Source organism: Caenorhabditis remanei, chromosome II (genome assembly GCF_010183535.1).
Source record: "Caenorhabditis remanei strain PX506 chromosome II, whole genome shotgun sequence".
In the NCBI taxonomy this organism is placed as follows: Eukaryota; Metazoa; Nematoda; class Chromadorea; order Rhabditida; family Rhabditidae; genus Caenorhabditis; species Caenorhabditis remanei.
In genome coordinates, this window is record NC_071329.1 from 19,163,566 (window position 1) to 19,188,757 (window position 25,192).

Genomic DNA, 25,192 nt, shown 5'->3' on the forward strand with positions numbered 1-25,192 from the left:
AGTAAGCAGAGCGTGAGATTTCTTATATATGGAGGGGGCGCCCCGTGAAATTTGGTTATTACCGATTGAAAATTGGGTTAATAAGCTCAATGACACTGCGAAAAATCAATTTTGGGACTGGGAAACGCGCTGACCGCGCCCCAGACTGGAATGGAAGCGGTTGGATTGCAAAAAAAAACGCGCTAACAGTGCCCCAGACTGCAAAACTGATGAAAAATCTCCTAAACAACTTCACCCGTTCCTAGAATGACTCGAAATAAGAGTCAGAGTCACGCCAGAGCGGGTAAAAACGCGTCAGAGTCACGCCAGACCCAACCTACAATAATTTGACCACCTGGAAACCGCGTCTATGGCGCCCCAGACGGATGCCGAACTCAAAGGTGACATAGTAGCAGACACATCCTTATTTAATAATAATCTGACCACCGGGAAATCGCGCCGATGGCGCCCCAGACAGCAGGTTTGGACTGATTGGAAAAATGCGTCAAAGGCACGCCAGAGAGTCTCCAAAACCCCTTTTTAGGCTTCTTGGATCTCTGCAAGAAGGAGGAAAAAGGGAAAAAGAATGTATGTATGTAGATAGGAATTAGATAATTAGGGGGAGTAGGGGGAAGGGCTTCTCGAAAAGAGAGAGGAGGGGGGGGGGGACCTCCAAATTTGAAATAAGATGAAAATATGGAGGGAATAAGGAATGAGAAGACTCAGGATTAATGATTGTGTGTTTGTGTATTCGGAGAAAATGGAAAAAGGAGTTTGGAGATCAAAAATAACTCATTTTTGAGTGAAAAATCGGCTCAGGAAACTTTGGAAACTTGGTCACAGGCACTCTTCACAACGATGAATCCATTTCTGTAGTCAAAACCGGCTAAATTTCTCTGCGAGTCGAGTTATGAGCTCTCAAACGCTTCATGGAATTTCAAATTGATGAATGGTGTACCTTGGGTCCCCTTATACTGTGCAGAGCTGAGAAGGAGCGGTATATTTATATGTTTTCGGTCAGAGACTCGAATTTTTCAATTTTTCAACTTAAAACCTGTCCATTTAAGTTTTAAACGCAGAAAAACGTTTCATAAGCTATCAACCACAAACTACATCTCAACAAGTATTAAAATTTCATTAAAAACTCAATTTGGGCCTTAAAATTATTGAATAACGTCAAAGATCAGATTAGAGAAGACTTGCTCTCAACTTTTAGAAGTTTTATAGTAGAAAGGTGCGCCAGACATTAAAAGAGACTAAAACATTTAAAATTGCCAATTTGAGTCCGGTTAAACAGGCTAGACGACATTAAAAAGACAAAACGGAGGTCGAACGCGTCTAAGGCGCCCCAGACAATCTTTTTTGACTCATTGTCACTAATAAGAATGTTAAAAACGTACCCAAAATTGCTCCATGAACATTTTAAAAACTTTTTGCGCTAAAAATGTCAACTTTTAAATGAAATTGCTCTTAATAATCTATTGAGATGTAATTAGGCAAACCGTCTTGGAAAAGAACGCTTCTAAGGCCTCCAGATTACAAAAGTTGCAGAGCTGTGCTTCCAACAGTTCCAAATCATTTTCTGTTGTTTTTGAGCAAATTAAATGAAAAAAACGAGATATAGATAATAACGGTTCATAAAGCTAGTAAATTTTGAAAAAAATGCAATAAAAAACTGCAAAAATTGAATAAAATGCGTCTAAAATCCCCAGGAAATCTCACAATCTGTTATAGTCACTACAAATACAAACGTTTATATAAAATGTTTCAAAACATTTCAAAAATGAGCCCAGAAATTATAAAATAAAGACAAATATAAAAAAGTTCTATGAATTTTAAGAAACCTGTACGTTGAAGACGTCCCAGACCCTAGATACTAGAAAAAATTGCAAAAATCGAATAAAATGTGTCTGAAATCCAATGCAAACCAAAAAATTAGGTTATACAGCATCAAGCAGACAAGACGATAATCTAAATTAGGCATTTTCAGATTTCTTTTTCAAGAATGCGTCCGAGGCGCCCCAGACCCTAGATATAGATAGTGAGGGGTATCAAATCTTCAGTCGCTACAAATGTATTCCTACGCATGTACCTAAGAGCTTGTAAATACTGGAAAATGCATTTGAAAACTACAAAATCGAATAAAATGTGTCCAAAATCCTCTCCTAATCTAAAAAATAGGTTATATAACATAAAACTGAAGACGGAGGTCTATGGTGCTTCTGAAATCATGAAATGGAGAAAAATTAGGAAGATCTGTAAATTTCAAGCCTCTAGGCGCCCTAGACTCTAGATATAGATAGTAAGGGCTCACAATGCTTGTAAATATTGAAAAATGCATTTAAAAACTGCAAAAATTGAATAAAATGTGTCTAAAATCCTCTGCAAATCTCATAATCTTCAGTCACTAGAAATATATTCATCCCTACATATAAAGCAAACAAATATCAGCTGTGGGAAGGACTCTGACTCCAAAAAACTACCAGAAGCAGTCTATGTACACACATATTTGCAAACAAAGGGAAAACAACCTTGAGCCGCCCAAAAAATTGAGAAAAAGAAGCAAGAAAGTTGTGGCTGGCGGACGGAGAAGAGGGAGTCTAAGAGTATCCTAGAAGAAGAAAAAAGAAGACGTCGTCGTTTCTCTCTCTCTCTTTTCTAGAGAAAAGTAGTAGTAGAAGGAGCGGGGAAAGAAGAAGAAGAAGATGGAGGTCTTCTTCCCCCTCTTCTTCTAGAAAAGAAATAGTACACCACCACGTGGAGACGCAGAGAAGAGACTTCGAGTTGTGAGGCTGCTGCTGCTTCGCGAGCCCATACTCTCCTCTCCTCTTTTTTCTTACTCTCCGTAACAACACAAGAATGAGGAATGTGAAGAAGGAGAAGAAGAAGAAGACGGAGCGCACACTTTTGAGCTTTGAATTTAGGGGTCCGTTGGGAAGAGAAAGAGGTCAAAAACATTTTTTCATCGAGAAACGCGAAAATTTGAATTTTCCCAGGTCAAATTTCATTTTGGAAGCTCTGATTCAGTGAAGAACACGCCTAAGGTGAAATTCCAGGCCAAACCGGAAAAACGCCTCTAAGGCGCACCAGATCACAGAAGTTGCAAGTTTGAAGAAGCTTTCGCTGGCCATCCGCGCTAAAGGCGCGCCAGATTCTTTTTTTCCAGCGAAAAAACGCGAAAATTTAAATTTTTTTCAGTGCAAATTTTATTTTGCAAGCTCTAATTCAGTTCAGAACGCGTCTAAGATTTTTCCAGCAAAAACCGGAAAAAAAACGCGTCAGAGTGCAGAAGTCACAAGTCTGAAGAAGATTTCACTGTGCTTTCCAAGTTTTTCAGCAATTTTTTTCAAAAACCGCGATAAAGGTGGGCCAGACTCTTTTTAACCCGAAAAACCGCGAAAATTTTAATTTTTCCAGGTCAAATTTTGTTTTGCAAGCTCTAATTAGTGCCGAACGCGTCCAAGGCGCGCCAGACAATTTTCATTTTTTCCCGAAAAACCGCAAAAATAATAGGTCAAAAACTTAAGAACGCGTCTAAGGCGCGCCAGACACTCATTTCATAAAAGTCGTTATCAACATAGAGAGTCTCGATATAAATTCTTCCAAAAAAACGCGTCAAAGCTGCGCCAGACAATAAAAAATGTTTTAAAAAGGTGCTGAAGGCGCGCAAGATTTCAACTTTTTTTGTTAAAAAGTTGAATTTTTGGTTGAAATTGCTCTTAATGATCTATTGAGACGTAATTAGTCTCATTTTTCCGCTCTAGGCGCACAAAACAATCCAATATCAGAAAAAATCAATTTTTATCAAGAAAAAGGGTGTCAACATGAAAAGGTAAGACAACATGTCGGTTTGTGGATGAGAAATAATAAATTATAAAATATTAAGAAAACTACAAAAAGAGAGACAACAAAACAATTGCATATACCCACAGAGCATAGATCGGAGAGAAAGTTTTTGGAAAATTTTAAAGAAAATTTTAAAGAATTATTTTCCAGTTCTAGAGCGAATCTGTTCAGCTTGTGATGAGATTTCATTGATAAAGTTCTTGAAGGCGTTCGGGTCGCGGAGACACTTTTGCGACTTGTCCTGGAGATGGTACTTGCAAACGTCCACCCACAAACGGGCGCATCCCAACTTCTTGTCCTTTCCGTCGGTGAACGAGAATGTTAGCCAGTATTCGTTCTGGAAAATAGGTTAGAATAAGGTTTTGGGACAGTAGGAATAAGAAAAATGAATTTTACATCAAATTTGCGAAATTTTGAGCCCCATATTGACTATATTCTGACCATTTTGAAAATTGGGCCATGTCTGGGCCAAAAATATAAAGTTGTCAGAATATTGTCGATATGAAGCTTAAAACTTTGGAAATTGTCTGAAAAATTAAAAAATCAATGTTTCGTAAATGCTGGTAGCAAGGTTTTTGAGAAACTAGTCATCTGAAAAAAATGTCAAAAAACTTTTTTTTCGAGATTTTTCAAATTTTCCGAAAACTAGCTAAAACGCAAAAACGGCTAGTTTTTCATGTCAAATTCAAGTTTTCCAGACAACTTCCAAAATTTGGAGTCCCATTGACTATATTCTGACCATTTTGAAAATTGGGCCATGTCCTGGGTCCAAAACAAAAAGTTGTCTGAAAATAGTCGACACGGGGCTCAAATTTTTGTAAATTGTCTGAAAAATTCAAAAATCAATATTTCGTTAGCGTTGAACGCGAGGTTTTCAAGAAACTGAAAATCTGAAATACGGAAATTTTTCAAAATTTTCGAAATTTGACAAAAAAATGTAACATGCCATAAAACATGCCTGAAAAACTATAAAAACATTTAGGAATTTGTAAATTTTGTTATTTTCTCGAATATGGTAAACTAACCGATTGGAGTGGTCCGAAGAAGGATTTCGGAAGATCCTCTGAACTGAACACCTTGGAGAAAGTCATAGTCCAGTGTCCCTTTGGTGGTGGGCACAGCTTGTTTTGTTTCAAGAAGTCAAGAGCTTTACGGTCCTTCACATACTTGTGGGCACCTGACACAGCCTCGTTACACTTGTCGAGCATGTCACAGTAGCGGCTGAAAATAACGAAAAATATATAAATTGCTCTGAAAATTCTCCCTAAATCTTACCAAGACCCAACTCCGTCACACCCATCGATGATGTTCCATCCTTGGCATGGAATGACTTGCCATCCCTTGGATCCTTGCTTGTTGGTGACTGCGTGACGGACTTCCAAGTCCATTTCGATCTTGTCTAATGGAAGGTCTTCGGAGACATCCATGGTGACGTTGAAGAAAATTGGCCCCGGGAAACGTGGGTAGTCTGGCCAGATGACGATGTTGGAGACATTGACGACGTAGTTGGTCCACTGGAAGAGAAAAAGTAACGAGTGATATAGAATGATATAGAATGATATATGGTTCGATATGGTATCATTCTTATATAAAAAGCGCGTGGGCTCTGTTTGTGGATTTGTCTGTCTGTTTTTCAGGATGTCAGCAAGATTTTTGAGAAATAAAAGGGAATGCGCTCTAACAATTTGTACTCAGAAAGGTATGCCACAGTATCCCAGATGATATATTCTAGTATTTATTCAAAAAATTTAATTTTTCAATATAGCAGAGGCCTAACTCGCTTAAAACTCATTACTATGAGTCCAAAAATAAACCAAAATGTAGATCCCTAGGCGCCAGACGCAACTGCTTTGTTCACCGCACACTCAGCCGCGTTCCCATCAGCTCTGACCAACCGCCCATCTCACCTAACTGATTCCACTACGATAGCCCTTTTTCGTCTTATGTTAGGCATTTAACATCCCGTTTAACCCTTACCCCTACGATGCTTATATTTTCTTGATATTTCTGTTTTCTCTTCTTCCTTTCACGATACTTGCGATCGTATTCAATAAATAAATAAATTCCGACAAGCTTTATGACGGTGATTTACAACATGACGAATGGCTCAAGGTGGGCGGGAAAAAATTGTCAAAAAAATGGCAAAAAACGGCCAAATCCATACAGTGACAAAAATACAGTGACCAAACTACACTGACCAAGTTACACTGCCCAATCCTGTTTGTCAGTGTAACTTGGTGATAAAATACGGACCGGATGCATAGAATGGCTTTTTTGACCATTCTCGAGTTTTTTGGCTTTTTTTTCGGCGTGGTTAGGTAACAACCTAATAAAGTCAGAGACATAGAACTCGAGATCTACAATTTGATATATTTTTGAGCTCTTGAAACTCAGTTTGAAGTGAGATACAAGGACAACAAAACATATGAAATTTGACTCCTAATTATCAAAAATCCTAAATATAACTATTCAAAAATTTCCTATTGAAAACCACAAAGTGTGTGATTTTGTCAATGATTATCCCATAATTAGCGTATTTATACCAACTTTTTTGTAAAGACACAAAGATAAATTAGTTCATAGAACAATTTCAGAGATATAACATTTCGTAATTTTTCAACTGAGATGGTGTCCCATTCTATCATTAACTAATTAACTAATTATTATCATTAACATCACCCCTTACCTGTTCACTAGCACATCTCGAAAACTGCCATCCTCTAATCACAACTCCGTGTGGCCCCGTCTGATACTTCTCCCAGAACGGCTGAACTCCCGGCACTGCCTCATTCCATGCTTTTGTCAGAGGGTTCTGTGCGACAGCGGTGCCGACGAGGAGTAGTAAAAGGAGCATTACCTGGAAATTGGAAGGGTGTCTTAAATTCTACAAGTGGGTGAAGAAAGGAAGGATAAAAAGATAAAGGAAATGGCAAAAAGAAATGGCTACTCGTGTGTGAAGGGATTAAACAAGATTTCATATCAAAAGTGGGTATCATGTCTCTTCTTCTGGACGAATAGAATAAAAGATACCCACTTCTTATCCAGTATTTTTGTGTGACTATCATCAAAAGCTAAGGAAACTTGTTCTCTGGATGGCAGAAAGGCTGCTGGGGGTTACTGTAGTCAAGGAAAGTACTGTAGCAGTGGTACTGTAGGGTAAGAGACATGAGACAATGTTTATATACCCATAACCTTCGAAAACTAATTGATAATTGACTAATTGATAAAGTCCAACATCTGAAAAAGAAATCACATGACATATCCGACGTCATCACATATACATATGTATACATATGTACACCCAAAACACATAGAAACTAGAATAGGAGGAAAAAAAAGAAAGTGATTCAAAGATCATTAGTAGGGAAGAAGGACACGCCCCTACTTCTTTTCTGATTGATTTCTTGGAATTTCTGATTTAGGGAAGAGAGAAAAGAGAGATATAAGGGGATAATAGGAGAGTTCAAACAGTCAATTCAGACACGGAACGGTACTAGGAAAAGGGCAGATTTATGGGAGGGCACAGGAGATGTCAAATTTGTTTTATTGCAGATTCCGATACTTCAGAAAACTATAGGAAACGCTTATTGTTGACGCATTTGCTAAAAATCGCTCTACAATTCCTATTCTCTCGACTCAAAATGAGCTTAGATGGAAGAGGTAGTCCTCTCGGACAAGATTTTTGCTCAATTCATCCTTTTCTCACTTTTGCAACATTTCAGATCAAAAGCATGTAGTAGAAACTACAAACATTTGTGGAAAACTAGTAAAGAAACGAGTAATTGAGCAAAGATCTTGTTCGAGAGGACTACACCGCCGTGCTGAAAAACTCTACCACCTAGGCTCATTTTGAGTCAGGACCAGGAGTCAGGACGAACACAGGTCTTATCAATCATCACTATTACATTCTGTCATTGTACGAGTGACCAAAGTAACTAGTTGGATCTCAGTCAATTCTATTAGAAGTCGATATGAAAAAGCTTACAAGTGAAGTCTTTAGTGACGCGGATTCCAAACGATCTATAAATTTGGTCATACGTACTTCCGACCATGTGGAGTCCGTTTTTGTAGTCAAAACCGGTTAAATGTCTCTTCGAGCCGAGTTCAAAGACTGTACTTGTTAGAAACGTCTCGAGAAATATGTAAGACTAGCTTGAAAAAGCTATTTAGACAGATAGAGCGTTCTCAGCGGTACATTTGCAGTTTGATTTCTATGATTTCGATTTTTCTAATTTTGAGAAGTTCTTAGGTCCACAAGAGTAAAAAAAACTATTTTTTGCAACTTTATGATTTCTAGGTTTTTTTATATTATTACGGCGACACTTCATACATGCTCAAAATTCACCACTAGCATTTTCCTGGACATTATAATAAAATTTTAACGGTATATGTTGTATCTTTTAAAAAACTACTGAAAATAGTTTCACTTTTTGTCTATATACCTTGAGGAACTTGAAAATATGATGAAGTTCGTATTAACAAGGAAAAACTGAAACTGGAAATTTTGCATTTTGGGCATTTATGTGTAAGAAGCTTAATGGAGGTTAATTTGCACAATATAAATTTGATTTAGGGTAACACATATCATCCTTGAGCTAAAACTGCTATATTAGGATAGCAAATCGAACAAAATTAGAACACTCTAACATTACGAAAATATTTTTTAAAAAACCTAGAAATTTAAGAAACTACAAAAATATCAATATTTGGTTTAGCTTATATCACTAATTGTAAGTTCTATCCACACACGAAAAATTTCTCCGAGAAAATAGTCATATGCCTCCTAAGACCAAGGTCAGACACCGACTAGAGTGAAATGAAAACTGATATCACCTAAGCTTTTCACTTTTCCCAAGCTCCGCCCCAACCAGAACTGGATATGCAAAAAAGATACTTTGATAATGTATGAAATCCGGAAGAAATCCGGAAGAAAAAGGGGGAAACAAAAGTATTGTGTGTGTATACGGAAGGTAAACTAAGAAGACGAGAAGAGGAGGATTTTGAGGATGAAATCTAGGTCACGGCCCCCATTCGGGGAGACCATTCGGGGGAGACGACGCGCAGATCACTCAAGGGCAACCGATGGAGAAGAAGAAGACGAAGAAATGATGATGTGAGTAGATGGACGGAATCGTACAATTGAAAAGAGGAGAGATAGGATCAATGACAATAGATTAGGAATGTATTTAGGGAAGGGGATATGCAAAATAGGTGTATAGGTACAACAATAACAAAATACATCAAGATATACACAGGGTATTGGATAAAGGGGATGAGGGTTGTCGGTTACAGATGGGTGGTTAGGGTAGGGATAATGTAGCGTTGGGTGGGAGAGTTGTGAAGACGGAAGTAAGACAAAAGTTTCAGTGCAAAATAGAGTGATTTTTGAGCTGTTCCCTTAAAATGACCATAACTCTCTAGAGAGTGTCTGTACGAAAAAGGTATCAACTACAAAAATAGAGCTTTACCTTTGTTCTGTATGGTTTAGACATAATTTATTTTGTGGGATAATCTGTGATACCGTAACATCCTCGTGGTAATTTTCAACTGCCAAATTGTATATCTTACTGCATGGTACTATCCTTGAAAAAGAAAAGAAGCAACCTTTAGTTTTTTCATATACCTTGAATTTTTCATTTCTCCAGCTATGAGCTATTTTTCGGTGGTTTTCAGCTGAAATCTGCAAAAATCCAGTACCAGTCCAATAAAATTTGATTAAATCAATAAAATTTTGAAATCGGGATACTCTAGCATAATTACAACATCCGGACCAGGGCTGTGCGAAAAATTTTTCGGACGAAAAATTTTTTCGATTTTTTCGGTGGTTTTCGAAAAATTTTGAGGCGAAAAATTTTTCGGGCGAAAAATTTTTTCGGTTTTTTCGGTGGTTTTCGAAAAATTTTGAGGCGAAAAATTTTTCGGGCCAAATTTTTCGAAAAATGTTACGGCGAAAAATTTTTCGGTGCAAACTTTTCGAAAAATTTTCGGAAAAACCGTTCGAAAAATTTTGGAAATTTAAGTTACAAAAATAGTGATTTTTCGATTTTTCCTGAAATTCTGTACTCAAAACCGGTTTCTATCAGTCTTTCTTCGAAATACTTACAGTTTTCACACAAATTCAAGATTTTTAGCCCGAAAAACACATTTTGCAGACAGTTTTCTGGAATCTTTTTTTTTCGAATGTTTCGGTTTTTTTGGTCAAAATTTTTCGAAAAAAAATGTTTTTCGATTTTTTCCGTCCGAAGTTTTCGAAAAAAATAAGTTTTTTGGTTTATTCGGTACCAAGATTTCGAAAAATAAAATTTTTTCGAAAATTTTTCGGAAACTTTTTTTCGCACAGCCCTGATCCGGACACCCAGGCAAACAGACACCGACTTCGAGAATTTTTAAAAGAGTATTTATATGTATTAAAACAAAAAATTTGGACATCTGAACACACAAACAGAAAGGGTAACATAACGTTTAGCAGGTTTCAAACTGCTTAAACCACCAAATCTACTGATTACTATTTGAGACCTGACCTCATGGATGATTTTGGCCCAAAACACTTAGAAAACAGCTGCTTTTTTTCGGTTTTTCGTTGAAGGCACCATATTTTTAACCTCCAAATATATAGTTTCTATCATCTTCAGACAAATCATCTGCTACGTAGTAACAATGATTCATGTGATAACATATTTTTGTTGTTGTAAACCTACCTTCACTATCGATTTCTTTAATTTCCGCCAGTTTCGCAAAAAATTGTTTCAATGCAATACCTATTATTTGTATTTGGTTTGACGAGTTTTTTTGGTTATGGTAGGAAAACAATTAATTAAAAATTCTCGATTTTCGATTTTCAGTGTCCCCACGAACCCTTACCGATTTGGTGTGTAAAATCAACCCTTCCCGATGCGAGGATTTCAAAACTTCCGGAGGTTCTAGAAGAAAAGGGGCGGAGCCTCATCGAGGTCACCATCATATCCACGAGAGCCCCCTCGGGGCCCCATCACTGGAAGAATTCAGAAAATGGAATAATTATGAGGAGGAGGCGCAGGGAACCGGTTTCTTGAAACCGGCAAGTGGAAGTAATCCGGTGCCGTATGGACAGGGTAAGTGTTTTTGAAACCAAACTAATGTTCTCGAAAAAATCGTAAAATTTCCTGTGTTGTAAGCCCAAAAACAGGAAAAACTAGCAAAAACTGATAAAGTTACAGAATTTCAAAAACTTTCAAAAATCTGAAATTTTTTATTTGGCTCTAACTAACTCCATTTTGATCCAAATCGCTTAAAATAGCAATTTTTGAATCAAGCGTGTTTTCAGCTTTCAGAAAAGTATAATCATGACTAGGTTTGGAGAAAATGGGTCCCGACGCGAAAACTACCTTCGGTGGGTTACTGTAGTTTTCGCGCCGGGACCCGATTTTGTCAGAACATAGGCATGATTATACTTTTCTGAAAGCTAGAAACACACTGACTGTGAATGTAGTAGTTTCAAACACCAAAAATGGGCTTGGCCTGTTTTAGACACCTCTCTCGGGTCCAAACAATTATTTTTTCAGAAAATAGGCATGATTATACTTTTCTGAAAGCTGAGAACACGCTTAACTCAAAAACTCTAATTTTGAGCGTTTCAGATCAAAATTGCGTGAGTTACAGCCAAATTAAAAATTTCTGATTTTTGAAATTTTTCGAAATTCTGTAACTTGTTCATTTTTGTCCGCTTTAGCTGCTATTTGGCTCAAAATCACTGCAATTTTTCAGTTTTTTAGGAAAAATGGAATATTCCGTTTTAGATTGAAAAAATTTCAGTCAGCACTGTCTTAGATCCTTGTAAAGTTTGAAACTTCAAAAAAAAATTCCAAAAAAAATTTTTTTTGAAATTTTTTTCAATTTCTAGGCCTCGGTGACATTGGTATCTACACGGGTGTCGGTGTGCAACACCCATTTGGCGGGCTCGGAATCGAGCGGAATTTCGGAATCGGAATGGGCGGAAACGGGCGGATCGGTGGAATTCCAGTCGGTTGGGGGAACGGCGGGACCCGGAGTGTTGGCTCCGCCCCCTGGGCTAATCCGTGAAATTGATCTACATGAAATTTTGATCTACGTAATGAAAATGTGAGCCTACTTTGAAACATTCATGAATAATTACAGACAAAAAAGTTTTTTACAAAAAAATTTCAAAAAATGTTTCAAAAAAGTTGTCAAAAACATTTTTAAAAAATATTTTGAATTAATAAATTATCATTTTTCAAAATTCACACACACATATGGCTAAAAAACACATAATTTTCTGATAAGACTCGATAAATTAAGTAAAAATTGAAGAAAGCACCAGAAATTCCGGGAAAAATGTGTAGTTTGTAGTGGTCTAGAGTGCTGTGGAGATGACTGAAGACACTCCGTGGACTAGAAGAGTTGGTGGAAGGGCGTCAGTGAGGTTACGCACCATTTCGAGGTATCTGGAATTGGAAATTATCGATTTTTTGGAAAAAAAAGAGAAAAAAAGTTTAAAACTTACCGATCCCCATCATCCTCTGCGTTATCCGGGGGTACTGGAAGATTTAGAAGAGTAATAGCCGCTTCTTCCGAGTATCGCTTCACCATATCGTTGAATGCACTGATATAGGCGGCGGGGAGGTCCACGGATGGGCTGCAAATTAGGAAATTTGGAGTTTTCAAGATTTGATAGTATTAAATTCGGATTCTACGCAAAAATCCAAAGTTTTGAGCCCCATATTAACTCGGTTTCGTATAATTTTAAAATTGACGCAACACCGCAACGCGGCACGCGTCGCACATCGAAATTTTTTTTGAAAATTACAATTTTACACTAGAATAGTCGATATGGGGCTTAAAATCTCAGAGATTTTACGGAAAATTTGAAAATTTTAATTTCAATGTTCCGAAGTGCCAACTGACCGCGACGCGGCACGCGTCGCATACGAAAAATGTTGACATTTTTCAAAGTTTATCAAATATAGTCAATATGGGGCTCAAAACTTTGGAAATTTTACGGAGATTTCAATAATTACAGTCTCAAAACTCAAAAATGCACTCACATTGTAGTATTAGCACTCGCCGCCCCATTAGCTGGTTGATAATGGCACACCACGTGGTCCCATGGCACCACTGAAGACTCTCCGTCAATTCTCAGCGTCTGGAGCACAGTTTTGAGTTGTCTCTCTCTTCTATGCATATCTTGAAGAGAGTTGACACAGATGAATACTCGAAGTTTTGTGTAGGATCGCCAGCGGGATGACATTGAGAGAATACAGGCGAGTTGGAGGAGGAAGAGAGAGCTGAAATGAGAGAAAATGTCAATAAGAGTTAAAAATTTAAATTCTGCGTTGAATTTACGGAGTTTTGAACCCCATATTGGCTATATTTGGTAGAGTTTGAAAATTGAAGTATGACCGCGACGCGACACGCGTCGCACCTTAAAATCTCAATTTTGATGTAACCTAGGCAATATGAGGCTCAAAACTCTGAAAACTTTGGGTCAAACCTAGAAATCATGGTAATTTAGCCCTTAGACTCTTAAATTTACAAAAACTGAAAATATTTTTTTTCCAAGAATTTTTAAATCTCCCGAAAACTAGCTAAAACGCAAAAACTGAGAGTTTTTTTATGTCAAATTCGAATTCTTGAGCCATTTTCCAAAATTTCGAGCCCCATATTGACTATATTCTGACAAATTTGAAAACTGGGCCATATCTTGGCACCTTTTGGCCCCAAAATAAAAAATTGTCAGAAAATAGTCAATATGGGACTCAAAACTTTACAAATTTTAAGGAAAATTCAAAACAATACTTTTGAACTACTTCTGACCAGCTACCGCTAGTTAGAAAATGAGCGACCGCGACGCGACACGCGTCGCACCTCAAAATTTTGATTTTAAGCTAACCTAAGCAATATTGGGCTCAAAATTTTGCATTTTTTACGGAAAATTCAAAAATCTAAGTTTTAGCTACAAAAACCTTACCTATTATCCCATCCCAAACCAGTTTCCTGTGGTTTCTGCAAGTCAACCGGCCACACATCGATATACCGTTTTTGTCCATTCCATCCACGTGATAGTGCTTCTTTATCCAATTTTGAAAAGTGACGGGCGACACACAAATTTTTGGTCATATGGAGCACGTCTTTGAGCACATTCACGTAGTCCACAGGGCTCAGCCTCTCCAGATTTCCGTCCAACTCTTTCGGCATATAGTCGCCGGCGGTGAAGTACTCCACCACCGCGGCTCGATCGATTTTTGAAAATCGAAGGTCCTTCAGAAGTTGAGACTCTTGAAGGGTGACTTGGCTCGGTGCCAACTCGTGGAACCCAATGACTACGGTATTTGGCTTCATCGCACCGAGACCGGATAACCGCATGAGTTGTTGAATACCATGACGGATGTTATTTGACATTGTCAACTCCACAAACGCTTTGAGTTTCAAATAATCGATAAGAGAGAGCCAATAGGGGAAAACTTGTTGGAGGGGGTCCACTGGTACCGACGAGTCCATATCACCCTTCCGGACGTGGCCTACCACGTAGAGACCCGATTTTTTGAGATCGTTGACAAAATCTAAAAGGGAGCACGCGGACGCTGGACGAGAAACGAGGAGGAGGATTTGTGGACGCCAGTATCTGGAAACAATCAGGTTTCGAAAGATGAAAATTGGGAAAAGAGAAGTTTTCGGGGTAAAGGAGTATCACATTCAAATTCTTTGTCAAAAATCCAAAATTTTGAGCCCCATATTGACTATATTTGGTAGAATTTGAAAATTGGAGTATGACCGCGACGCGGCACGCGTCGCATATCGAAAATTTCAGATTTGAACTAGACTAGTCAATATGGGGCTTAAAATAGTGCAAATTTTGAGAAGAATTCAATTTTTTCAGTCTCTAGGTGCCGAGAATCAAAAAAAACCGCGACGCAACACGCGTCACACCTCGAAACTTGAGAAAATTGAAATTTCACCAAACACATCAAATGTTAAGTATGTAGAGTAGGAAAATCAAATTCTACGCAAAATTTGTAAATTTTTGAGCCCCATATTGACTATGCTAGCTTTAAATCTAGTTTTAGGGGTGCGACGCGTGCCGCGTCGCGGTCGGTAGGTCAAATTTTGAATATAAGCAATATGGGGTTCAAAATTTTGCAAATTTTGCGTAGATCACGATTATTTTGTTATTATTTCCTAAAAATGTCACCCTCTTACTCACTTGACGTGTTCTTTTCTGACATCCAACAGAAGTAAGTACTTTCTGACTTGATGGTAGATCAAAGCTTGAGAAATTGAGCCGGAAGATACGCTGGGGGCCTGAAATTAGGTCTTGTTGGTTTTTTTTAAAGCTTGTTTATCAAAAATCCACTTTTTCATGTATTTTCTGATCGAAAAATCAATTTTTTCCATTTTTTTTCAAAAAATTTTAAATTTCTCACCTGATAATGGAGTACCATAATCAGTGTCATGAGTACTACCACTCCGAGTGCACTCATGGACGCATCGACCACCAACATCATAGTTCCAGTCGCTAATACTCCAAGTGCACATGTTTGCCACGAGAAATACTTGAAAGTTGGTCTGAAAATCCAAATTAGAGTGATTGGGAGCCCAACTTTTGAATTTTACACAAAATTTCCAAAATTTTGAGCCCCATATTGCCTATATTCGGTAAAATTTGAAAAAATTTTGACCTACCGACCGCGACGCGACACGCGTCGCACCTCAAAATTTAACTTTGGAGTAAACTAGTCAATATGGGGCTCAAAACTTCACAAATTTTGCAAAATGTTCAAAAATCTTAATTTCAAGCCTCTGACATCGGTCATCTCCAAGTTAGGTAATGAGCGACCGCGACGCGACACGCTTCGCATCTCAAAATTTCAATTTGAAGCTAGCATAGTCAATATGGGGCTCAAAACTTTACTAATTTTGCGTAGAATCCAAATTTCCTTCTGTACCCACCTGAAATTTGGTGCACTTGTCAATTCCAGCGCCAATGTGGCCACATTCACTCCCATATAACTCAACAAGAAGAAGATTGATGTCAACTTGGCGATTTTGTTCATAGCTCCAACTAGAAACACCAAAACAACACAGATCCATGTGATGACCACCGACACCACAGGATTACGGTCTCCAATTTCGATTTTGGCGGGTCGGAGGAGACATCCGAAGAGTTTGTCGTGAGAGAGACGGTTTAGGACTCGAGACGAGCCTGAATATTCACAATTTTGAAAATTTTCAGCCCAAAAAATAGTTTATAACATACCAATAAGATTACTCATCGATGAGAATAGTGTGGTTGAAAAGATTCCGATGAGAATGAAAATTCGATGGAAGTTGGTATCCATCATAACCTGGAAATTGAGAAAAATGTTTTTTTTTCTTTTTCTGGTTCCATATTCAGATTCAGCGTGTTCTCAGCTTTAAAAAAAAGTATAATCATGCCTAATTGAAGCAAATTGGGTCTCGCCACGAAAGCTACAGTAACCCGAAAATTGACGATTTTCGCGTCGAGACCGAACTTGTTCCTAATATGGGTATGATTATACTTTCATGAAAGCTGGAAACGTGCTGAATTCAAAAATTTTTGATTTTGACCGATTTAGATCAAAATTGCGTGATTTACAGCCAAATAAAAAATTTCAGATTTTTGAAAATTTTCGAAAATTTTCGAAATTCTGTAACATTGTTCATTTTTGTCCGTTTTAGCTGGTATTTAATTCAAAATGATCGCAATTTTTCAGTTTTTTTGGAACAAAGATCTCACCGTATAGTCATTCTGCAACAAGTATCTACTCGACGTGGCGGCCATCAAGAACGCCGTGGCAATATAGGCGAACAACGTTGTGAACACCGCTTGCACAGTTCCACGTGGAATGGATACAGACGGTCGGGCGAGCTCTCCAGACATGTTGGCTCCGGCCATAAGACCAGTGACTCCGGAGAAAATGATAGCGAACATTAGGGCAAAATCTGTTGGCTTCTCAGTGGTGTAATCCATCGTGTAGTTGGGGAACATGTTTTCGCCGAGAGTGTGGAAACTGGAAGATGAAAATGTCGTGATGATAAGATTTCATAAAAATATAGAAAATTCTGTACATTTTGAGTTAAAAACCCAAAAAAAAAACATTGAAAATTGGTAAAGATATGGGGATTGGAGTTTTTAAGAATTAAAAATTTTTTTAAATCTGTGGTTTTTTTCACAAAATATCTCCATATCATGAATGGAGATATTTTGTGAAAAAAATTTTAGATCGTTCAGATCGTTAAAATGGTTTGAATAAGTCAAAAATCGGCAATAAGTGACCAAATTCCAGGTTTTCCAACATTTTCAGACATTTCAGACAATTAAACTACCGTAACTCCTTATATTCCGAATTGAGTCCCATGAAATATAGATTGTTGTTTTAGGCTTATCAAGACGGTCAAAAAATGCTTAAAACGGACTCAAACCGTCAAAAAATGACTGAATTACGAGATATTGAAAAAATAAAATTTTGAGAAAAAAACATTCTGAAAACTTTATTTGGCTGTAACTCACTCAATTTTGATCTGAATTGCTTCAAATTAAAAATTTTAAATTCAGTTTGAACCAAGTTAGGTCCCACCACGAAAACTACAGTATCCCAAAAACCGACGAATTTCGCGTCGAGACCCAACTTTTTTCAAACCTAGGCATTATTACACTTTTCTGATAGCTGGAAATGTGCTGAATTCAAAACTCTTGAATTTGAGCGTTTCAGATCAAAACTGAGTGAGTTACAGCCAAATGAAAATTTTCAGATTTCGAATTTTTTCGAAATTCTGAAACTTTTTTCATTTTCGTTCGTTTTAGCTGGTTTAAATCTTAAAATGACCGCAATCTTTCCGTTTTTGGGAAAAATATAAAGTTTATGTTTTTCAGAACTATATATGTAAGCTATGAATCAATTAATACAAAATTTTGTTTTTCGAAAAAAAAATTTTTTCAATTTTGATTCTCTCCTTACCTAGCTTTCGAAAAACGCTAAAAATTACTGTACTCACCTCCATCCAGTATAATTAGCTGTCAAATTCTGATTGAAGTCCTCCACCATACCCTGCGATGGGTCGGAGACGTTTACGGGTACTCGGTAGGCAGGGGTGTTGACCTAAAATTGAAAAGTAGACGATTTTCAGCCCATTTTTAAGCTTAAAATCAGATTTTTTGTCAGAAATTATCCTACTTACCTTCGGAATAGCCACTTCCATGTGTCCATTGAAGCAGACTGATAGAATCCATGTGAAATAACAAATCGAGATGAGCATAAATGTGATTAGAGCAGTTTTCGCGAAAAGGGCGGAGCCAAGAAGTGATAAGATCAGAAGTACCAGTGAGACCAGCACACAGTAGAGGAATCGCCATGTGGGTGAGTCGGGAAATTCTGGAATTGGTTGTGTTCTTTAAACCCCCGTTAAATCATAAAGAGCTAATTATTCTTTGAAAAAATAGAAAAATTCTGCATTTTTGAGCTAAAAATCAGCTGAAAACAAGAAAAATTGAGTGAGTTACGGATTTTCGAAAATTTTCGAAAATCTGCAATTTTTTATTGGCTATAACTAACTCAACTTTGATCTGAATCGTTCACAGCTAAGATTTTTAAATTCAACACGTTTTCAGCTTTCAGAAAAATATAATCATGCCCTAGTTTGAAGCTACTTAGGTCTCATCACAAAAACTACAGTAACCCGAAACATCGAAACACATTTTCCATCATTACTCTGTCATTTTTGATTCAATACTTTTGAAATTTGTGTGAATCTATTCAACAAGTTGAGAGCTTTCAGAAAAGTACCCACAAACCTAAGTCTGTGGCGATTTAGGGTCTCACCACGAAAACTACAGTAACCCGAAAATCGAAGAATTTCGCGTCGAGACCCAACAAACCATGACGTGTGGGTACTTTTCTGAAAGCAGGGAACACGCTGAGTCCGAAAACTGTAACTAGAATTTTTTTTGGGGCCAATTTTAGCATTTTTGGGATCAAAAATGGATTTTTTTCAAACCTAGTCATGATTATACTCATTTGCACCGTCCCAGCTAGCTGAATTCAAATTTCGTAACAAAATTCAAAAAAAAATATTTTAGTCTTTTTTTGGACAGTTTTTGACGAACTTTTTTCAAAAATGTTTATCTACACTCACGTCCATTCCCAATATTATTCATCAGCGCTTCCGTGAATCCAGAAATGTACAAAGCGCATGAAAATACGTTGGCAACAAAAAATAACACTCCGATGGCACCACCAAACTCGGGTCCCAGCGATCGGGAGATCATGTCTGAAAATAATTAAACATTTTGTAGATTACAAAAAATTCTGTTCTCACAATAAACTCCGCCTCCTTCCACAGCTCCATTCGAAGAGATTGCACATAATGAGAGTACGGTAAGCATGACTATCGCGTAGGCCATCGCTAATTGAAGGATCGTCATGAGGAAACCGAGTTGGCCGACAACGAATCCTGGAATTTTGGAAAATAGAGGGTTTTGTATAGGGAAAACGCTGAGAATTTTTGGAAAATTGAATGAAATTATAATCTCGAGAAGTTTATGGTCATTTTGAGTCAATATTTTGGTTTTTTGGTCTTTTGGAAGTTGAGATAGACACGAATTACGAGAAAAGACTATCTCACTTTCCAGAAGGCTAGAATCCTGGATTTGAGAGCAAGATGACCGAAATCATTGTCAAATTTTAAATTCTTATCTGGTTTTTAATATTCATATAATATTTCTGTCGGTTTAAACTAAAACCCATGTTTCTAGGTCAGCTGGAAGCAAAAATGCAGTCCGATACTAGGGTTGAGGTTATTTCAGCTACTAGAAGGCATAGGAGTCAGATTTTTGGGCCAAAATGATCAGAGTCAGTCATGAATTTTGAATTTTATTTGATTTATGAAATCTGCAAAATATTACTGTCATTTAGAATCAAAATTCTGGTTTCAAGGTGTTCTGGAAGCTGAGATACAGTGAAATACTAGTGATGAGGATATCTCAGCTACTAGAAGGCAAAAGAGTCAGATTTTTGAGTCAAAACAACCGGAATCATTCCTACTTTTTAGGCTTTTATGTGATTTTCGAAATCTACTGAATTTTCCTATGATTTTGAGCCAAAAACCTTTTTAGGTGATCGGGGAGCTGAGATCCAGTGAAACTAAGTAAGGAGGATATCTCAGCTGTTAGAAAACAAAGGAGTCAGATTTTTATGTCAAAATAATCAGAGTCAGTCATAAATTTTGAATTTTTTTTGATTTCTAAAATCTGCACAATATTTCGGTTATTTTAATCCAAAAACCTTGTTTTTTGGTGCTCTGAGAGCTGGGATACATCAAAATTAAGTTATAAGTTTATTATGACTCAGGAATGTGGTTTTTCAATCAAAACGACTGAAATGTATTGAGTAATTCAGAAACTTTTATCACTTTTTGACTTCAAAGCATTTTGAGCAAAAATGGTAGCTCCAGACCATCTTTTTCTAATTTTCCCCAATTTTCCCCCAATAATCAAACAATAAAAAACGTACCCATTCTCAAAAAGAGTAATATACTGAACATGCTCAATGCGACCGGTGCGAATACACCAGAAATCGTCGATAGACCTCCGGGTCTCGAGTTGGCAAATTCCATACTCGGCGATCCGGCACCCCCGTCTCCAGTCGTGCTGCCACGTGGCGTTGATTGTGAGTCTTCGTCTGCAAATATGAGAATTTCAGTGATTTTGGGCTAAAAAACTGTAAAATTCTCTTAAAAATGGCCTAAAAACGACACTAAAAACAGTTACAACTATGAGGAGCCGTTTTCGCGTCAAAGGTGCGCCAGACAATTTCAAATGTTGAGATTTTTAACCATTTTTAAGAGATTCATGTACTTTCAGAGATTTTTGACACAAAATCTGCAAAAAATCACTCAATAATGGACCAAATCCGGCACATGTAGATTTCGCGTCAAAGGCGCGCCAGACTTTTTCCGTTTTTCTTTCTTTTTTTGAGTTTTTGACCGGTTTTTGCACCAATTTCAGCATTTTTAATTCTAATTTTTAATTTTTTCAACGCGCCAAAGGCACCCCAACCATATAAGAGGCTTTTCGCGCCGAAGGCGCCCCACCCAGATAAGAGATGCGTCAAAGATGCGCCAGCCAATAGTGGATTTTCAGTTTTTTGGTGATTTTTGAACAATTTTAAGCGCCCAGGGCGCGCCAGTCAGCGATTTTCTGGATTTTAAGATGTTTGACCAATTTTAGGTGATTTTAAGCAAATTGATATTTAGACGCGCCGAAGGCGCGCCAGACAGGGCTTATTCTGGATTTTAGGGTGTTTTTAACCAGCAGCGATTTTTTGGTGTTTTTTAACGATTTTAAGCATTATTTTTACGATATAAACCAATTTTTTAACCGATTTAAACCATTTTTTCTTTGAAATTTCAAGTCTTTGAAAACTCACTATTCGGTTCATGTACAAAATTGGGGTTATCAATAAAAGGGCCGTCCGGTATGGGTACCCTCAAATCCATTGAACTAGTGCTCGGCCCGAAAGGCGGCGGATCGTTTTGATTGGAAGTGGATGGAGTAGTTGTACTCATTATGGAGACACTGAGTTATTAGAGAGATAAGGGAGAATTGAGAGGGTCGAGAGAGAAAGAGAGAACTGACAGTCAAGAAATCGAGAAATCGAGAAAATGTGCCAAATGTGATGATAAAATGTGTAAACATTTCGATTTAGAGATAAGGTGTGGAGATGGAAACGCAGAGATATTTGGAAATTGATATGAGTGTTTGATCGGGAATTGGAGAATAGGGAGGAGGTGAGTCAGTGGGTGTCTTGGAGTCATGACGAACTTTTTTTTTACTTTTGGAACTTTTCTAGAGAAAAAGATAAAACTCCAAACCTTCTAGAACTGCCAGTATTCTTAGTTTTGGTTCAAAATGCCTTAATTTAGAAGTTCGGTGGAAAAACCTGAGAATTTTTGGGCCAACAATGTAAATTTTACAGAAACTGAAATTTCTAGAGGTTTACGGTCATTTTGAGTCGAAATTCTTTGTTTTAGGTGCTCTGGGAGTTAAGAAAGATAAGAATTACGGGAAAAGACAATCTCAGCTCCCAGAAAGCCTTGAATCCTGGATTTGAGAGAAAAATGACCGGAATTAGAGTCAAATTTAAAATTGTTATCTGACTTTTAAAAATGTTCAAATATTTCGATCATTTTAAGCCAAAAATCATGTTTTTAGGTGCCCTAGAAGCTGAGATACAATGAAATACTAGTGATGAGGATATCTTAGCTACTAGAAGGCAGAGGAGTTAGATTTTCACGTAAAAATAACGAGAATCATTTTCAAATCCTCGATTTTTATTTGAATTTTAAAATTCCTGTGTTATTTCTGTTATTTTAAGCCAAACCCCATGTTTCTAGGTGCTTTGGAAACTGAAATATAGTAGGACAAAATGAAAAGTCTACCTTGTGTCAGTATTCAAATTAAAATAACAAGGATTTTCTGATGCAATCTAAGAAGTATTCTGGAAACTAAGGATTTAAGTTTTGAAGACAACAAAAACTTCTTAAAGAAGACTCATATCTACTCAAAAACTAACAAGCGAACTCCTTTGAGAAAATGTTTGAAAATTTGCTGAAAATTGGTTCATAGATAACTTCGATCATTATGAATACGGTGGTAACACAATTTTTTGCCCATTTCTGCTCTGGGGATCAAAAAACGAGAATGAGAAATTTCTAAAAATGTTCCAATTCCAATTTAAGGATCAACAACACAAACACTTTCTGAAAAAGGTTTTTCTGTCGTATAACCCGTTATTTGAAAATATCTAACAAAGTAAGACGTAACAGGAAAATGCTAATAATATCCAGCTTAAAAGTATAGATAATGTAGGGGGATTTGAAAACAAAAAGCAGAAAAGAAAATTATAGAGATAGAAAAGAAAAATTCGAGGCGAAAAAAATGAAAATTGACGCTATTTTTAGTTTGATAATGCCAAAATTATCTAATTTCCGCATTTTGACATGTTTCAGAACAAATACTTTGGTAATTTCTACGTTCCAGACACATTTTGGGATCTGAAATACATCAAATGTTGCAATTTTTCAGACAAAATCATTGAAAAACGCCCAATTCTGTACAAATCTGGACGTTCTCGGTGAAAAACTGAAAAAAGCACAATTTTTCTGCTATTTCAATACAAAAATGAGTCACAAGTGGTTTCTTGCGAAATAACAATTAGTCTTCCTTCCAATTCCAGCAAACAACCACATATAGATGTATGTGTCTAAAATGAAAATTGAATTGTTTCACATGAGAAAAAGGATCTCCGAGAAAGGAGAGAAGCAGCACACACTCAAATAAGGGGTTAGGAACATTTGGAGCCTGAGAGAGAGAGCTCAATGAGCCCCGAGACACACCACGCGGAGCACAAATAGAGCACTGAGAGAGTTGGAGAGACGCAGAGAGAGAGAGAAAGAGAGAGAGAGAGACGGCGGGGCTTCCGTTTCCTCTTTTTCAATGACTCGCTATGACTTATGATGGTAGTGAGGAGAGGAGATGGAAAGGTGGAGCATTATTCTTATTATGGAAAGTGGAAGAGAGAGGAGACATCTGGACAGACAGGTGGACAGACAGACAAAGGGCTTAGATTAGGAATAGGAGGACTTGGGCTGTCTAGCAGAGTTTTTGGGAATTCCGACTTTCGGATAGGAAATTTTGTTTCCGGATAAAAAAATGTGCGTTTTTCACTGATTTTGTTCGAAAAATTGCAGAATGTTATGTATTCTAGGGGCCAGAACGTTCAAATGCGATATTTTTGCACACAAAACTCTATAATAATAATTTGAAGTAGAAATTGCTAAATTTTGTAAAATATACGTTCAGAAACATATCAGAATGCTAAAATTGGATCTTTTTTGGCATTATCAAACTAAAAATAGCAAAAATATCAATTTTCACTTTCTGAACCATGGAATTTACAATTTTTCGGCTATAATTTAGCTTGCTGATAACGAATTTTTATTCCGGATAACCGATTTTGCTTAAAAATAAAAAATTTCGCTTCCAGATAGGTAATTTTAAATCCGGATAAGGAATTTTGTTTAAGGGTAAAAGATATTGCTTTCGGATAAGAAACATTTGGGATTTTTCAGCACATTTCTATTTCTAACCGCTCTGAACTCATTTTCATTCATATTCTGACAATTTTCGAATGAAAATCAGTGTCTAGACAATCTATTAGCCTCCTGAACCATTGTTATACTCAAAAATAGTAAAAATTCGGAATTTTTGATGTCCAAACACTTAATTTCTTCAAAAATTGAGCTCAATCGCGATTTTTCAGTAGATTTTAATCGAAAAACTGCGCTTTTCTACGATTTTCAAAGCTGAAAATCAGTATTTCAGTAGATTTTTGACAGAAACGCATTTTTTAAGAAAAACTTTCCTTCCTGATTTAGAATTTTGCTTAGGAATAAGGAATTGTTCCTTCCTGATTCCTTCTTTTAAAAAAAGCGGGCAATTTCGGATTAGGAACACTTACAAACTAATTTTATTTTCTTTAATCTACTAATTACGATTTCAAAATCCCCAAACTTTGACCAAAAACCCTTGTAATTTCGTTGAAATTGGCGTCAGAAAGTCGCCAAATGTTTTCGCTGTAAAAAATGCTGATTTTTGTGATTTTTTCTATTGAAATAGGTAGGAAACATGTGTTTTTATGCTTTAAAACCCTATTTTTAACCCTAAAATAAGAAAATTTGGTTGAAAACGGCCTAGAAACTCAGAAAGACATCCGGACTGAGGAAACACAGACAGACTAACAGGGAAACCTTGGATGTCTGTCTGTATGTGTGTCCGAATGTCCGGACTAAAGATTTCTAATCTCCACCTAGCTATAGATCTGTCTGGCGCGCCATTGGCCCTGTTTTTGGTATTTTTTTTCAATTTTTAAATGTTTTTTCCACATTTTCTAAATAAATAAAACCTCACCAATCAACGGCACTGCTCCCTTCTTCGGACTCTTCCCGTTCGCCGAGATGGGCGGTCCGTCGACCGGCCCACCACCACTATCGAACATCTCATTAACGATTCCACCGTAAGAAGTGACACTCGAACCACCGCCACCACCGAATATGGTACTCCCGTCGTTTGACATTTTGGCTGGAAATGTTGGGGGTAATTAGGGGTAATTAGGGGTGAATCAGTGATAAAAATTAATAAATGTGTCAAATTTATATGCATTCAAAAGCTTTTACAATTCTATGCGAGTTTGAGCCAATTAATCAAAAAATGCAAGACATTTTTTGAAAATCTATATCTTTTTAAGTTTCAGTCTGTTTTTTTGTATCATTACCTCAAAATATATCAAAAAATTAA

At 37.1% G+C, this 25,192-nt stretch overlaps 3 protein-coding genes across 3 annotated transcripts; 1 reads left to right on the forward strand and 2 right to left on the reverse strand.

Annotated features, from left to right (window-relative positions):
- Positions 1–3,964: 3,964 nt before the first annotated feature.
- GCK72_007986 (uncharacterized protein) lies at positions 3,965–6,679 on the reverse strand (the record flags this gene model as incomplete). The annotated part of the gene is made up of 4 exons (XM_003105779.2): positions 3,965–4,162; positions 4,851–5,046; positions 5,101–5,339; positions 6,512–6,679. 4 exons carry the CDS (start codon positions 6,677–6,679, stop codon positions 3,965–3,967), a joined length of 801 nt encoding a protein of 266 aa, XP_003105827.1.
- Positions 6,680–10,574: 3,895 nt separating this feature from the next.
- Positions 10,575–11,883, forward strand: GCK72_007987 (uncharacterized protein; the record flags this gene model as incomplete). Its single annotated transcript, XM_003105640.2, has 3 exons — positions 10,575–10,623; positions 10,668–10,916; positions 11,705–11,883. The coding sequence occupies 3 exons, from the start codon at positions 10,575–10,577 to the stop codon at positions 11,881–11,883; spliced, it is 477 nt and encodes a 158-aa protein (XP_003105688.2).
- Positions 11,884–12,175: 292 nt separating this feature from the next.
- On the reverse strand, positions 12,176–24,971 carry GCK72_007988 (uncharacterized protein; the record flags this gene model as incomplete). The annotated part of the gene is made up of 15 exons (XM_003105796.2): positions 12,176–12,266; positions 12,326–12,457; positions 12,867–13,106; positions 13,790–14,443; positions 15,023–15,120; positions 15,243–15,384; positions 15,769–16,021; positions 16,076–16,163; positions 16,577–16,850; positions 17,836–17,939; positions 18,019–18,212; positions 18,973–19,107; positions 19,156–19,290; positions 20,349–20,516; positions 24,806–24,971. 15 exons carry the CDS (start codon positions 24,969–24,971, stop codon positions 12,176–12,178), a joined length of 2,874 nt encoding a protein of 957 aa, XP_003105844.2.
- Positions 24,972–25,192: the final 221 nt, after the last annotated feature.